Raw genomic sequence first — 14,642 nt, forward strand, 5'->3', positions numbered from 1 at the left:
CCAAACAACCTCCCCAAACGGCCACGGCACGGAATTCTGAGGGTGCAAGGAGAACCAAACTACACAATGTCTGGTCTTCTTCAGAACCTGTTCAAGGGAAAAGCGCAGCCTCCTCCAGCCAGCGGGGATGATGTAGGTACGTTTGCTGAACCCGGAGTCCCAGCCCCCTCACAACACAAACCCTACTCGATAAACACCTCCCCTCCCCCCCCCCCCCCCCCCCCCCCAAACACAATTGCAACCCAATTGCACTCGCAACACTAACCCTCCTCACCCCCCAAAATCCCCAGACTTCGCCGACTTCGCCTCAAACATCCCCGAGCCACCGCCTGCAGCAGCCCACGGCCCACCCACGACCACCGCCACCACCTTCGCCGCCGGAACTCCGCTCACCAGCACCCTCCAGCCACCAACCGCCGCCCGCCCCGTGTTATACACAGCATGGTACCGCGTCTGGGAACGCGTCGAGCCCAGCGACTTCATCCAGGAGGCCTTCGTGATCCCCTTCATCATCCTCCTGTTGTGCGTGCACGTATGGGGCATGGGTAAGAACAGGCGCAAGGCCAAGCAGTGGGCGCAGGCGCATCTGCCCACGCTCGAGAGCGAATTTGCTGTCGTGGGGTATGATGGGCGTCCACGGGCGCGGAAGGCGCCGTCCGCTGACGCTGTGCAGGCGGAGGGGCTGAGAAAAGTGGCTGCGGACGCTGATGATGATGATACTGCTGCTGCTGCTGCTGCTGGTGTTGACAGGGTGGACGTGCCGGAGTCGATGTTGAAGGAGAAGACTGGGACGGAGTTCACGATGTATGCGACTGGGCGGCAGAATGTGGCTTTCCTGGATGTCTCGATTAGGTTGCTCAGATGGTATAATCCGCTCTACATGCTTGGTGATCAGGTCGTTAGTTTGTTTTTTGACTCGTGGGCGGCGCCTGTGGAGCAGGTGGAGTGCGTTGCGTATGCGTTTGATGGGAAGGAGAAGGATCTTGTTCCTGCGCCGTCTGCTGTGGAGAGCGAGATGATTGAGCAGCGGTCTAAGGGGGGAAGTAATAGTTCGGCCTATGACGGGTTTGTGTTTGCGATTGTGCATAAAAATTGCATGCGCAGGCTACGTGAGGATCGATATGACATCTCCCTAACGTTTACAAAGGATATTTCGAAGTTACCGGATTGGGCGACTGTTATGAGCGAGAGTGCGGAGATTACCGAGATGATGCTTACGGCTGAGCTTGTCGAGGCTGTTGCGAGGGCTGGAGATGATTTTGAGTATTTGATCATTACGGATCAGCCGCTGGATAAGCCTACAAAGTGAGTATTTACAACACCACCACCACCACCACAACAACAACAACAACAAAAACAACGACAAATACATGTAAAATCCCATTGTAAACGCTGACACATAACAAAGAATCGACGAAACCACCCCTCGCAAACGCATCAACCTCTCACTCCGCCTCCCCAAATCCTCCAACTACACCCACACCCTCCCCCTCTTCACCCAATTCCTCCGCCTGACTGACCGCCTCGTCTCCGTTGCCCACTTCCGCGCCGAGGTCAGTCGCAAGCTGCGCAATACGCGCGAGGAAGAGATTCGTAAGCTCCGCCGTGCTTATGAGGAGGAGAAGGCTGAGGAACGCAAGTTGTTGGCGGAGAAGACGAAGAAAGAGGAACGTGATAGGCTGTTGAGGGGTATGTCTGCCGAGGAGCAGAGGAAGTATTTGGAGAAGGAGAAAGAGAGGGAGGTGAAGAGGGGGTTGAAGAGGACTACGAGGAAGGGGTAGGTGTTGTGAAGGGGCTGTTTTTTGTTTGATGCTACGGACGACGAAGTGGAGGGCAAGGGGGGTTTGATGGTGGCTTGTTTTGGGTGATTCTTGTTTCTTTTGACGAGGAGCTGGAGCAAAAGGGGGGGAGGGTTCCCTTTCTACTGGCCCCCTATTGTTTTTATATTTTTACTTTTACTTTTATTTTTATTTTATTTTTTCGATGTTTTACTACAGCTTCATTTTAGTGGCTTCATTTGACATCTCGTATGTAAACTTTGAGCGGAGTTTCCAATTGTCTAATACTGGCTCAAAATGGAAAAAAAAGGAAATCGGTGGACATTTACCCGAGGTCTGACATGTTTTGCTTTTGATCAATGTATTCTTACATCTTTTGATTGAGGATTTGATATCTGGCAGCGGCTGACTGTCAAAAGCAGATAACCACGCAGATACATAAGCTTGCAGATCTACCGTATCAAACATTTCGTCACATAGCCTCTCGTTAGGATATGAGTCGCATAACAGGGGCCCTGAATAATAACCAGAGTACAGAGCTTCAGAAAGCAGGAAGGAAACTAAGTAGGGGAGATGTCAGGTTTTTTTTTTTTTTTTTTAACACTTTGCTTCTCATATTTCTATATATACAGTATGCATATCACACCAAAAAAAAAAAAAAAAGAAAAAAAGAAAAAAAGAAAGAAATAACCCTTCTCCATCATTGCCCACCGCAATTCCAACACAGTGTGATGTTAAGTATAGCTGGTTGACAAACATCAATGCAAACATGAATGCCATTTGTGTGTAAGGTTGAAAGTTCAGCGAGGTTTGATCATTGCCCCTTTTCCAAGGACAGAATTAGAACCAGGTTTTGTAACCCTGTATTCGACATTGGTTAGAACGATGTAATTCCATGATTACCATGTCTTAATAAAGAGGGGGCAGGAACTGGTCCGAAAGGAGAAAGAAAGAGAAATAGAACTTACAAGGACTGTTCGGGACATGGCATAGAAAGATGCTGTTTCAGGGAGCAATTGGCCCTCGTTAGCTGCTGATAGCTCCTTTGGCCGGTACATATATCAGGATGGAAGAAACATACCCACGAAGGAGCCAAAGAGGGAAACGTAGTATGGATACAGGAGGTATGGGCTGCGATGGGACTGTATTGTGTTAAACCAATGTTAGATTGCCATATCGTTTGCATCTACCTTTCGACTTTGTTCCTCCTGGCGTCTCGGTTTTCGGAGCAGGACGTCATCTAGACCTTAAAAGAGGACCGGGCATGGGGGAACGTACCTTTTGCCAGATGCGCTTGCCGTCATGTCTCTGGAAGAGACGCTGGTAATAGGGAACACGGTTTTCGCGGAAGACGAATCTAAATAGGGACATGCGGATACATTAGCCATTCATATATATAAATGGAGACATGTAGATTGATGAATTGATGTCGATGTTGCGCTAAGCTGGGGTTTAGGGAGGATCGGAGCAACTTGGAAGGGGCGTATGTGAGGGAGGCTTACCCGGCCATTCTGGGGAGGGTTCTGGACACCATGGCTGCGAAGGTGTAGAGGTTGAACTGGGCAACTGAGGTAGTAACTCGGGTCAATGGTAGACGTGGTGATGGTTGATGCTTGACGTTTTGACGACGTTTACCGATCGTTCCCTGCCGAAGTGAGGGTGATGTTGGTGGTTGGTTTGTGGATGAGGTCAGCAGATCACGTGAAGATACCTTCTTCGGGTTTAATCCGCTTTTGGTAAGTTGCTTGGCACCTGGGCGCTGCTTTTTTGTGTGATGTTAGATATCCTGGCAAAATAAGGCCCAATTCGGCTAGCATTTCTCGTAGGACTAAAGGGACGAGTTGCAATTCCATAGGGGCCATCTGGGGAATCCCTAACATGTTATTAGCAGCCGGCCTTGACCGGTAGTCACACTCCGCGTGCTGCACGTGATCTAGCCGACCTCTCTCTCGGTTGTGCGCTAGTCTTATTTGGGACACCCTAGCCTTATTTAGGACTAGCTCATACATCCCACGCTGGCCTTGTAATCGCTGCCCGTTCCCCGTAGAGGAAGCTCGCATTATCTGCTTATAATAGTAATATATGATCAATTCGCTCTTACGCATCCTTTTTTTTTGGAGTCGCCCTGGGTGTTTGTATGATATTCGTGAATGGCATATAGAGCAGATAGACAACCAACCGTCCTTGGGCTCCCGTTATTTCCCGACGGAGGCAAGGTAGATGCAATTGGCCGCCCAGAAGCTGCTGGGTTCACACTCTACGTTATCCCTTCTCAGTGTTCTCCTTGTGACTCCAGCTGGACTCGATAAACTGCAATTGGACAGAAAATGCCTACGGTACGCAGGACGCCATGCGAGATCTCAGGAGAGGAAAGCTTCTTCAGCGAAATTTCCAGCGGAAATCGATTTTGCGACCCGTCGCAGACCGGGACGAAGAGCTCATTTTGTGAAACCACTTAGCAGTCGACCTACAGCTCCTCAGAGAAGACAACATGGATCCTCCCTTAATTTCCAGCGCCATATTAATACAAAACCGGTATTACAAGACCACACGAACCCGCTGCATGGAAAGAGAACAGATCCATCTTCCTCTCGGCTCTCGAATTATTTGAACGAATGCGCAGCCTTTCGGTCCGCGGACTGGGCTTTGGACCCTGAAAAGCTCAAATTTGAATCAGATGTTGGTCATTCTAGAGATATTGGGAGCAAGTTGATTGACGACCCTCATTTCTCAAATGATTTTGAGTTGTGGAAGCTGCTGCTTCTCTATCGCAAACGGCATGACGGCGATGATGGCGTAATTGATATCTGGAGAGGGCTGAGGGAGAGAGGGGAGCCAGTGGATCTACCGGTGGAAGGCGATTCTGCTTCGTTTCTGTGGAAAAACTTTATCACTGTTGGATGGAAACGAAATTATTTTTTAAGCGAAATACATTCTTACGCCACCGAGCTTTATGAACGATCGGGGAAGGTGTGGGACAGGGAAAAATATTACGAATCTGTTGTTGTTGGATTATTCAAAAAAGGTTTATTTGCGAAGGGAGTGGAGTGGCACAAAAGGTTAAAAGACACACATCTGTCAAACCCAAATGCTATATTACTACAGCTATTTGAGTCCGCGGCCTCGATTGACGGCGGTTTAAGGGCGTTTAGGAAAATATGCAGGACCTTCGATAATCATCAGGTCTATTCTGCTATCATGCCACAACTTTCAGGGGCTGGAAGGATGTCTGATGCTTTGGCGATGCATGATTTCCTCTTACAACGGAACGATCTGCCCCGAACAGTACAGGACGTTAAACCTTTAATTCAATATCTGCGGTGCTATGGGACGAAGGCAGAAAACCAGTCGTTCTTAGCAAATTTAACAATGAAAGGACTCCTCCAAGATGGGAAATTCTTGGAACTGTTTGAGCGACGGCCACATGGTGCAACAGGCAAGGACACCGCTTCAAGGGTCGACGGAGAAGGGAACTATGTCAGTGATAACTTCGGTGCCCGTTTTTTTGCCACAAAGACTTTCACGTTTGAACTTTTCGTTGCTGGTGTCAAAGCATTTGGAGCTACCTCGATCGGACAACAGACTCTAAGGCAGATGGCCTTGAAGGCGGGGAATGCCAAAAAGTTATCTGAGCAGCTCGATATTTTGGAACGGGAAGGTATTTCGATAGGTGACACTGCATTTTCGAGGGTTGTCCGGAAATTAGCCTCGGACGGAGACGACTTTGTATTGAATGAGCTTTTGCAGAGTGATCTGCACCCGGAAGTCTTCGAGAACCTTAAGACTCAAGAGGACCTCTTTGCTGCCTATTCTATTGCAGATGACCAGCGGCGGGCACGTATGGTGTACAAAATTCTTACCATCCTATCTACCGAAGATATTTATGACCATAACATCCTTCTCCGAAAAGCGGTAAACGTTAAGGACTGGCGACGAATACCTCTTATCCTTGATAAAATGAGGGAGCATAGCATCCCCCCTTCACAAGAGAGCTTAGATCTGATGATCAAGAAGATACTACCCGTCCGTAGGCTTGGGATGCAAGAAGCTAGAGATCCGGAGAATCTTCGTGCAATCACGTATATGATTGGCATCTTGCAAAACTTGGTAAGCGTCGGAGTTGATGTTTCAGCTCACCGGTGGAATGAAATCTTGAAACGATTTGGGATGAGGGCCGACTGGAATGATCTTCGAAAACTGTGCCTTTGGTTGATACATTTCTATTCACCAATGGATCCCAAACAGGAAGAGTCACCTCTAACTGACCCTAATTTCCCTGAACGCTCAATCCACAAATTCGACCAGAAAAGGCTGCTCCTGCCCGCTCATCCCGACTCTCCCCTCCGCCAGATCTTTTCCGTGCACCTACAGACCGCAATAGTCGCGTGGGGGTTCTCTCTCGCACCTAATTCCAAAGAAATATATTATAATACTTTCAGCAAAGAACGCGAAAAAATCATCCCCTGGGTACGAGGACACGTCCTCCTGCGGGAACTGAAGGAACAGGGTGTTATCGTGCAAATGAACACGGTCCGCTTGGCAACCCGACTGCGTCTCGCTGTATTATTTGGTGACTACCGGTTATCCAACCGTCCCAGAAATCGTCTGTTGCGGGCTGTGAACCCATGGACACTCGAGGAGATTTTGCGCGATATAGATAGGGTTTGGGGAGTTTCGGTGTTTGGGAAAATGGTGGAGGATCCTCACAGGCTTGTGAACCCTCCACAGCGGTCATTGAACAGGAGTGAGCTGGATGATAAGCAAGATCAGGCGTGGAAGTATCATGGACACGTCTCGCAGCAAATGAAGTATAGAGAGGAGAAACGAAAGGTAGAGAAACAACTCTATGATCGCATCCATAATTATAACGATTAGGGTATCATATATTTTGTTGAGATATTATTTCTCATATTTTATGATTCGATCCTCATCGTGTCCAGCTGGCTCGGAAGGAAGTAAATGTACAGTTTCAAATAGCAATGAGCACACCAAACAAACTAACACCCTTGTCTATCTCAAAATATTTTTGTACCGTACTTAACGTATATTTTAGCTCCCCATCCGCTGCGCTTCCTTGCTTGTTGACCTAGTAGTTACCCAGTGAAGTGAGAGTTTTGCGGCTGCATCAACCTGAAATAAGCTTGACCCAAATTCCACACCACCTTCGATGCTCGGAGAAAAAAGGCAACTTTGCTAGAAGGAATGTAGCTATGATTTCCTATCACGACTACTTCGAACTGAGATGACGTTTTGAGCGCCAATGGTTCCAATCGCAAATCCCAATCCGCACAGCAAATTAACGTCCGAAACCAGTTGAGACTCAAAGACGCAAATAATGAGGTTCCTACGCCAGCATTTGTTGGGATTTTTTTATGCCAACTGTGTGGGGTGGTATCCCTCTTGAGCCCAGTATCTTCTGTCAAGTTGCGGATACGATTGGATTGACGCTATGTACCGTGCCCTCAGGTCCCGACAGTGCCTTTTCAGCAGTCTAAGTCATCAGCGGAGTCTCCGTCTGAAAACCCTGATAATGGGAGGGCGGCCGAATGACAAGTTCTTCAACCCGCCTCGCCCAGGAACCACCGACCCAGGCAGTGTTCCAGCATCGGTAATGGAAGGAAATATTTTGACTTCATGCTAGGTGACCCTACAAAAACGGCTGCTCCCTTTATAGCGTTTTGGTAACTAGCATCCGTTGAGCCCCCTTTTTCGTATCTATTATTTCTCCCGGCGCAAATACGATGCAGGCCGACAATTAATGTATATTTAACTAATCAGCAGCCACACCCGTTTGTTTCGAAAAATCAATCCGAAAGAAGTCGGACAAAATGTTCTGTTTCTCTGTATCGTTTAGGCGTCCGCAATTTTCACATTGCTCTTCAATGCCAAAACTATGTCGATGAATCCTGAATGTCACCCCCCACTCCGTCCCACTTGGGCCCCTGGAGAAGGCTCGCACAACCTCCCTGATGATCAATCAAGCCACAAGGACTCACTGGACGGGGCTACTATCGGTCCCGACCATGGTGAATCGTCACCAACAAAGAATATGCTTCATCGTCGCGGAAGCACTCTCTTTATTGTGGTTTTCTATGCCCTAGTTGCCCTCTATTCCTGGGTAGTCTTTACCATATTAGCACGTCAACCCGTCGGTGCTGGATGGCGAATGCAACTAACCAAGAGGTTGTATCAATCTGTAAAGTTCCTCGGTGGAGTTGCCGGAGTTTCAGCTTTGCCCGTCGCGACGGCAGTATGCGCACGAGCGGTCGTTGCCTACGACCAGAAAAGGCGAAATGGCATAACCTTACGGCAGACCAAGCTCCTTGCAGACCGTTCGTGGTGAAACCCTGGAAGTTGGTCCCGAGCAACAATAGCGAAAAAAAAAAAAAAAAAAACATCCACTGTTTTTCTTGCGCAACATCATATTTTATCTTCCATCGGCTTTGTTATCTTTCCGCTGCAGCAATTCCTCGTTGGCGAGGAAATTGCTAACTAAGTTCCGCGACGCGGATAGATAAAAGGATGGGCGGGTTAACCGACTTTTTCCCACTTCTTCAACTCACGGCCCCGTGTTCAGGGGAGCGATGTTCTGGTGCAGCGATTGCGGTATGCTATCACATTTGGTGAATCTAGGCGACCCTCACCCTAATATCTGGGTCGACACTTTCAGGCTGCGAACAGTTCGGGTCCTCTGATTTAACCGTCGCTGCACGCAGGCTGTCGGGTGCAGTCGTTTTATGGGTACCGGTCACTCTCTAGCCAGCTTGGACCCAGGGAAATCCTTTGTTTCTCCAGCCTTTACGACTTTCAATACCGGCCTGCTGAGGCAATTTACGCCCCGGCTGAACTCAACGGTTTCCTTCAGCGTAGTACCTGCGAGAGAATTTCCTAAGGATTGTATGAATCTTCCCGGCTCATTTTATGCGAAGTACCCTGGAACTACGGAGGGTAGTCCACATAATCCACATTATAGCGTCGAGGCGTGCATGCCATCAAACCAAGACAAAACCGCCTTGGAAAGATGAATTCCGAACCCCACAGCGTATATCAGAGGTTCTGAATCTGAAAATGTTCGTCAATAATCGTCAATGGCTGAATAATTACTCTATCTTCTCAGGAGGACCAACTGTCTTTAAGACCAGGTTGACACCACGTCTGGGTATTTCGAATTGCCGAATTATCTGAATAACAACACCCACAGTGACATTTTGACAGGGGATGCCGACGAGTTTTGCGACGAGAATCGCCCCAATCAGGGAGATAATTAACCCAATAGCAGTTACATAAGTTAGCAGGAGAACTCCCTCAACCCCCCGTATAACTAATGTATAAGCATATTAAGAGAATCGCTAGGAACAACCGTGCCAGATATCGTATAAAAATACCGTTTCGGAAACTGAAGCGCTGGGCTACTGACTTCATTTCTCCTGGTCGCGTTTCCATTAACTGGCAAGAATATAAGCACCGCATGGAATACGAAAACTGGCCTGACATCGACTGGAGAATTAATTCAGGTCCTCTCTGCACAGCTGCAGAAGCCCTCTTTGGTAACAGCTCCTTCATTGCGATCCATTCACATTCCCCCCTCTCATACGTAGCAGATTTTATATTAAAGCAACCGGGAGTGCCCTGGGATCAATATAAAAGCGCTCGGGAGTGAATTAGTTCAAACACAAAAGTGACCAGGAGTGGCTTGAGGTCAAAAGTAGTTATAGTAACTAGATATAAATTTATTCTCTGCCATGCATAGTCACACGGTCAGCCTCCGACTCCGATTCACCCAAACTTACATATCGTAGGTGAGGACGAACCGGCAATATAAACATGTCCGTTAGCTTACGCAGTTTACGTTTGTATATTTTGCGTGTATACATTTACTTAACATGACATCGAAGTTCTGTAATCTCTTTTCCACCTCTTTTCCTTCATTTATCAACTGACATGGCCACATGTTACCAATGAAAGGGCACGAATCACTTGAAAACCATTCGCTCAATGCAATAAAACGGCAAAACTATTAACTTTGCGAAACTGGAAACTCTCAAGACTTCCCCAGCAGTTTCTCAACAACAGCCACTTTGTCTTCCATTCTTTGCACTTTGTCGGTTCTATTGCAGATTTACTAGTCAGTGGTGACAAAGTTTAAGGGAAATATCGAAATCAAAGGACAACGCGCTCACCTGGACCCAACCCTTATATCTGTCTGGATACGAACAATACCCTCGCTATGCAGCATGGTATGTGCCTGCCCAATAACAGCAAAAACAGCGTCCCATGAGCCTTCTGGATGGATTGGAGTCTCGTCAGCTTCTCAGGTAGAAGGCATGTGGAGATGCGTATAAGTCTATTATTTAGCAGAAAATTGGAATAGATAGAGAGGATAGAAGCATTGAAAATATATCCCATGATTATTTACCAATCAGGAGCAATAGAGCGAGGCTATTAGAAGCATATATATACACATACCTAGAGTTGTTCCAGCTGAATGCATGACATACTTCACACCAGACTTCTCAACGAGCCGCTGAACATCAGCTATTTGTTGAGATACTGAGGGAGAGGATGTTCCTATCTGTTGATGCATCATAAGATATATAGTTACATAACTGCAATGGACTAGTTGTGTACAAACGCCAGCTTGGAGGTAGGGCATTTTGACCAATTGTACTCTTACAGGAATTGAGATCGTTTCAGAGGGGAGTGATTTAAATCATGGCCCATGGAAGCTTCCTGTGGGGTTGGGGATGACATGAGTGGATCACCCATGTCAACAATAGATGGCGTACATACCGGTATCAGACAGAAATCCGCTGTGCAATGAGGCGGCGTGGAGAATGTACTGCTAGATATGCTTTCCATGGCTGAGATTTCTGGGCGGAAGGGGGGCGGTTGGCATAAACTACTCTAAATTAGATGAAACCGAGGGGTTCTCTTCTCTGGTGAATCGACACGGTTCTTCGGAATCAACGGCGCATCAAGGGGAAGATCTGGTGGCCAAAGATCTTGGGCGTTGTCTGAGAAGTTTGCGATTGGTGTGGCCACAGCCTTCTAATGAACTGTTAGTTGGTTACTGGGCCACCCGATGAATTCTTGACCTTCCAACTCAACATAAATTATCTTTTCCACCTTCTCATAATGAGCTCTCAACGCGAAATATCTATTCAAAAAGCCAACCGAGAATTAGACAATGGCACACTCTCCTCTGTTAAAGCTGTAGCGGCAGGTTACAGCCTTTCAAGAATCACCCTACATCACTAATTAGCTGGTAGAATCAAATGTGATTTTAGCTTGCCAGCAGCAGTAAAGATTAAGCTCTGAACAAAAAAGAGTATATTAGTTCAGTGAATTCTGAATGAAGATGTTAGCTCATCCTTTCTGTTTACACATGTGTATGAGAATTGATCTTCTGCATTTTAAAGATTAGTAGAAATACTACTCCCCTAGACAAAGAGTGTGATGTGTTGTTAGATGTCTAAGATATAATTAAAAATCTTGTTTATATTCATAGATATCTTCCTGTTGAAAAAACTTCGTAGAACTCAATCAGCACAAATTTATAATTCTGTGATCTATATAATAAGCTACAAATTTGATATAATATATATAGTTATATACAGAAAATATGTAAAACATAAATAGGTATAAAATGGCACAAAGATTTAAATATGAAAGTACTACATATCACATTCTTGGTCTGTACGCATTTGGGTCTCCGCAGGCTTGACCAAGCTTGATGAGCACATTTCTGCTTAGGGAGCTGAAATGAGCGCAGCATGTATCAAACGAGAGCAGCATATATATCTTCGAAAGGGGAAAAAAAACTTGATTGATATTCTAGTTTCTAATCTCTCTTCTGTCTCTGCAAATTTGTCACTCGGCTTTTTGTAAGTGTGGAATATCCAATTTCACCCTATTTTCTTATATGGGACGCAGCTCCCGTTTGACAAGAATGGTTCGAGCAGTTTTAGAGTCTTGTCTCAAGGCACGTAATAAATGATGACAAGTAGTGTCCATTATTCCTGACAACACAAGCCTTGTTGCGTGTTGGCCTACAAGGTCTTCCTTTCAGATTGGATTAACTAGTTACCAGCAAAGTGAGAGATGCCGTGGATAAAAGAACGACGGGCCTGGTTTAAACGGGTTTGAGCACCTGCAACAATTTTCGCCAACACCGTATTCGGCCATGCTGCTGATTCAGCGTTTGGTAATAGAGACGCGAATATCCAAGTGGACCGACTTGGAAAATGCTAAGAGTTAGGAATGGGAGGTGAAAATGCAAACAAGAAAGGAGTCAACAGAAAGATGGATTCCAAGGGGAAGGGAGCCCATCTTCATACCCAAGGCTTGGGAAGTGGTCACAAGATCGTGCGTTTCTGTTGATGAATAGGCTATGGGTCAGGTTTCAGTGGCATCCCTGTAAAATTATCGTTGCATGTAGAAAAGGCCGCATTTATTCGACAAATGTGACACTGAATCCGCGTTAGTCTATGATATCTGAGTTCTTCTGCGCATGTCGAAGCTCCTTGATCATATTCAGAAACAGATGAGAATTCGGTTTCTTCCATCGTCTACCGTCTGGAAAGACAAGCCGGCGTAACCTCTTGACACAGGGGATCAGGGGTTGACAGTATGGAGTGAAATTAACCTCTGCAATTCCGAGAAAATCACTCTCATCATCAACAATCCCTTTTTAGCTTGTGCAAGCTCTTCAGTTTCCATATAGTTCCATTTCTCCAAGTGCTCCGCCTCTTTCCCTTTATTTGGCCCATAATAGTGAATGCATATCCAGAAGAGCACCGAGAAAAAAGACTCCATATCATGCATGAAGGAATGTTTTCCACCATACAAGACACCAATAGCCATGAATGCCCTGGTGCCAGTCTTGCCCTGCGCGCCCAAGGACTCATCCCGTCGCTTCTTGATGGCCAGGTCAAGGTCGATCAGGAAAGCTCGCCATGAAGGATTGTTGTTGTCCTCATTCACCATCAGGTTCCGTGGGAAACGTCGCATTGGACAAGGCCAGCCTTGTCATAGAGTGAGATATCTCCTTCAATACAGTATGCAGCCCAGCAAGCAAAGCAGCCCTTGAACTGCTGCAGTAGATAGGTTTCCCGTACTCCTGAGCAACCACGCGACGACGCACTCGGTTCGGTGGGGTAGAATCCACCATTGGTTTGGTGGGAGAGCTTGACTGGGTACGTTTACTCGGAGGGGGAGGAAGCGCTGTGTCCACAATCAGAAGATCGTTTCTGTCCAGCAGTGCTGCTTTGACTCTTTTGTCCCTTCCGAGACCTGCTCCGCCGCACTGTCGCATGTTCACGATCGGATGCCATACATATACTTACGTTTGCTTCAGAATCAAAAGAGAGACCCGAAAGACTGGAGAGATCTTCAACAAAGTCTTCAGGAGTCACATCTCGATCTTCTTTGATAGTGAGAGCATGCAAACGATAGAACCATGCTGGAAGCTCCTGCCTTGGGTTAGCCATGTTGAAAAACACTTCATAACTCATGCACAGTTTTGCAAATCTATTCTGCTTCCCCAAAAACTTACTCGTCAGCAACTTCGTCTGGTTTAAATAGCGGCTTCCATAGAGAAAATTGGCGATTTTCAAAACTGGGAGAACCACGGTTCAGAGGAGGAACTTCGGTGCGCCTGCCTGTCTTTTGATTTTTCGATCTTAGGAGTTTGGGTTGTCCAGGTCCTTCGTTGAACATCTAGTACCTGCGCCCGGCATCAACGGAAATGGATTTCAGTTGCCCATCCATGCATACCAAAAATGCCTGGCTGTTACGCGACACCCGAATAAAAATACAGCGCATCTCATCTTCAAAAAGAGCCGGGCATATCTGCGAGTTGCGAGAAGAGTTCCATCTGTGTCTTGAACTGGAACCAACCTTGTGCTGGTTGTTACACTATTTACACCTCTCTTTAGCAGTCTCTGGAGAGCTTCATGCGCGTCTTTTGTAGCAAGACAGAAGCAAAAGAGTCAGTCCACTCACTGTCCAGAGAGCGTGCCATCCGATCCGATAGGCGCTGCGAATCCGTCAGCGTCCCATTCTGCACCTGCCTGTCCTCACAAACCCGAATGACAAGGACCTTGAGGAAAATTTGGTACCTTGGTGTTGTTTATGGCCAAAGTGAGCAAGTGCTGTTGTTTCCCGAGCCCGCGCCTTCAAGCTAACCTGTGGATCATGATGCATGCGTGGATTGCTCTTCCCCTGTCCATTCTTCCTCCGCTTGTGTTCATCAAAATGTCACGACCAGGCTTCCTGCTATGTCAGGTGATGCTGCGGGCTACCTTAACCACGTTCTTCCATACAGTATACATAGTTAGTAGTTTAGATTTCGGCCAGCTAGTTCGCACAGCACAACAACGTGGTCCTCCACGATCCTAGTCAGCCGGTTCCACTGATGGGCAAAATATGTGGCTCCTTGAAATCGAAATAATGCGGAATCTCCCAAGTGACGTGTGAGTCATTATCAACGATCACTCACCCCTCTGGATTTTCCAAGTGGTACAATGATAGCATCGTATGTGGCCGCAATTCGTGTCTCCCCAAAGAAGAAGATACAACCGTAGACGTGACGTGATTTCTGCATTGTATCAGAAAGGAGTATGTAACACAGAAGGCATATCATACTTTTCCACAGTATTCCTCAATTTAGAGATACCAGCTTATCTTCATCAAGAAGAGGAAGTGTGACACATGCTTCTTCGAGGGGGGGTTGGAGGGGCACGAGTTCCCGTGATAAGGATTATCTCATGTGATATAGTGTGTTAGTGTGGGATGGTTGATCCCGTATTGGGAGGACAAGCTGGCTAGTCTATATACGGTATGTGGGATCGCATGCGGGGCGAT

The 14,642-nt window shown here is 46.9% G+C and overlaps 6 protein-coding genes across 6 annotated transcripts; 3 read left to right on the top strand and 3 right to left on the bottom strand.

Annotated features, from left to right (window-relative positions):
* Positions 1-66: 66 nt before the first annotated feature.
* Positions 67-1,781, top strand: PAAG_08268 (hypothetical protein; the record flags this gene model as incomplete). The annotated part of the gene is made up of 3 exons (XM_002789785.2): positions 67-136; positions 291-1,305; positions 1,409-1,781. 3 exons carry the CDS (start codon positions 67-69, stop codon positions 1,779-1,781), a joined length of 1,458 nt encoding a protein of 485 aa, XP_002789831.2.
* Positions 1,782-2,618: 837 nt separating this feature from the next.
* Positions 2,619-3,838, bottom strand: PAAG_08269 (hypothetical protein; the record flags this gene model as incomplete). The annotated part of the gene is made up of 6 exons (XM_015846464.1): positions 2,619-2,639; positions 2,747-2,778; positions 2,860-2,920; positions 3,057-3,135; positions 3,281-3,537; positions 3,608-3,838. 6 exons carry the CDS (start codon positions 3,836-3,838, stop codon positions 2,619-2,621), a joined length of 681 nt encoding a protein of 226 aa, XP_015701128.1.
* A 160-nt stretch (positions 3,839-3,998) lies between these two features.
* PAAG_08270 (hypothetical protein) lies at positions 3,999-6,653 on the top strand (the record flags this gene model as incomplete). Its single annotated transcript, XM_002789787.2, has 1 exon — positions 3,999-6,653. The coding sequence occupies one exon, from the start codon at positions 3,999-4,001 to the stop codon at positions 6,651-6,653; it is 2,655 nt and encodes an 884-aa protein (XP_002789833.2).
* A 1,018-nt stretch (positions 6,654-7,671) lies between these two features.
* On the top strand, positions 7,672-9,046 carry PAAG_12529 (hypothetical protein; the record flags this gene model as incomplete). Its single annotated transcript, XM_015848008.1, has 5 exons — positions 7,672-8,110; positions 8,293-8,384; positions 8,495-8,675; positions 8,752-8,848; positions 8,980-9,046. 5 exons carry the CDS (start codon positions 7,672-7,674, stop codon positions 9,044-9,046), a joined length of 876 nt encoding a protein of 291 aa, XP_015702379.1.
* Positions 9,047-9,819: 773 nt separating this feature from the next.
* PAAG_08271 (hypothetical protein) lies at positions 9,820-10,362 on the bottom strand (the record flags this gene model as incomplete). The annotated part of the gene is made up of 3 exons (XM_015846465.1): positions 9,820-9,886; positions 9,959-10,061; positions 10,245-10,362. 3 exons carry the CDS (start codon positions 10,360-10,362, stop codon positions 9,820-9,822), a joined length of 288 nt encoding a protein of 95 aa, XP_015701129.1.
* A 320-nt stretch (positions 10,363-10,682) lies between these two features.
* On the bottom strand, positions 10,683-13,496 carry PAAG_08272 (hypothetical protein; the record flags this gene model as incomplete). Its single annotated transcript, XM_015846466.1, has 6 exons — positions 10,683-10,826; positions 12,447-12,752; positions 12,835-12,920; positions 12,984-13,083; positions 13,124-13,253; positions 13,333-13,496. The coding sequence occupies 6 exons, from the start codon at positions 13,494-13,496 to the stop codon at positions 10,683-10,685; spliced, it is 930 nt and encodes a 309-aa protein (XP_015701130.1).
* Between the last annotated feature and the right edge of the window lie 1,146 nt (positions 13,497-14,642).

This window comes from Paracoccidioides lutzii, assembly GCF_000150705.2.
Source record: "Paracoccidioides lutzii Pb01 unplaced genomic scaffold supercont2.31, whole genome shotgun sequence".
NCBI classification, from domain to species: domain Eukaryota; kingdom Fungi; phylum Ascomycota; class Eurotiomycetes; order Onygenales; family Ajellomycetaceae; genus Paracoccidioides; species Paracoccidioides lutzii.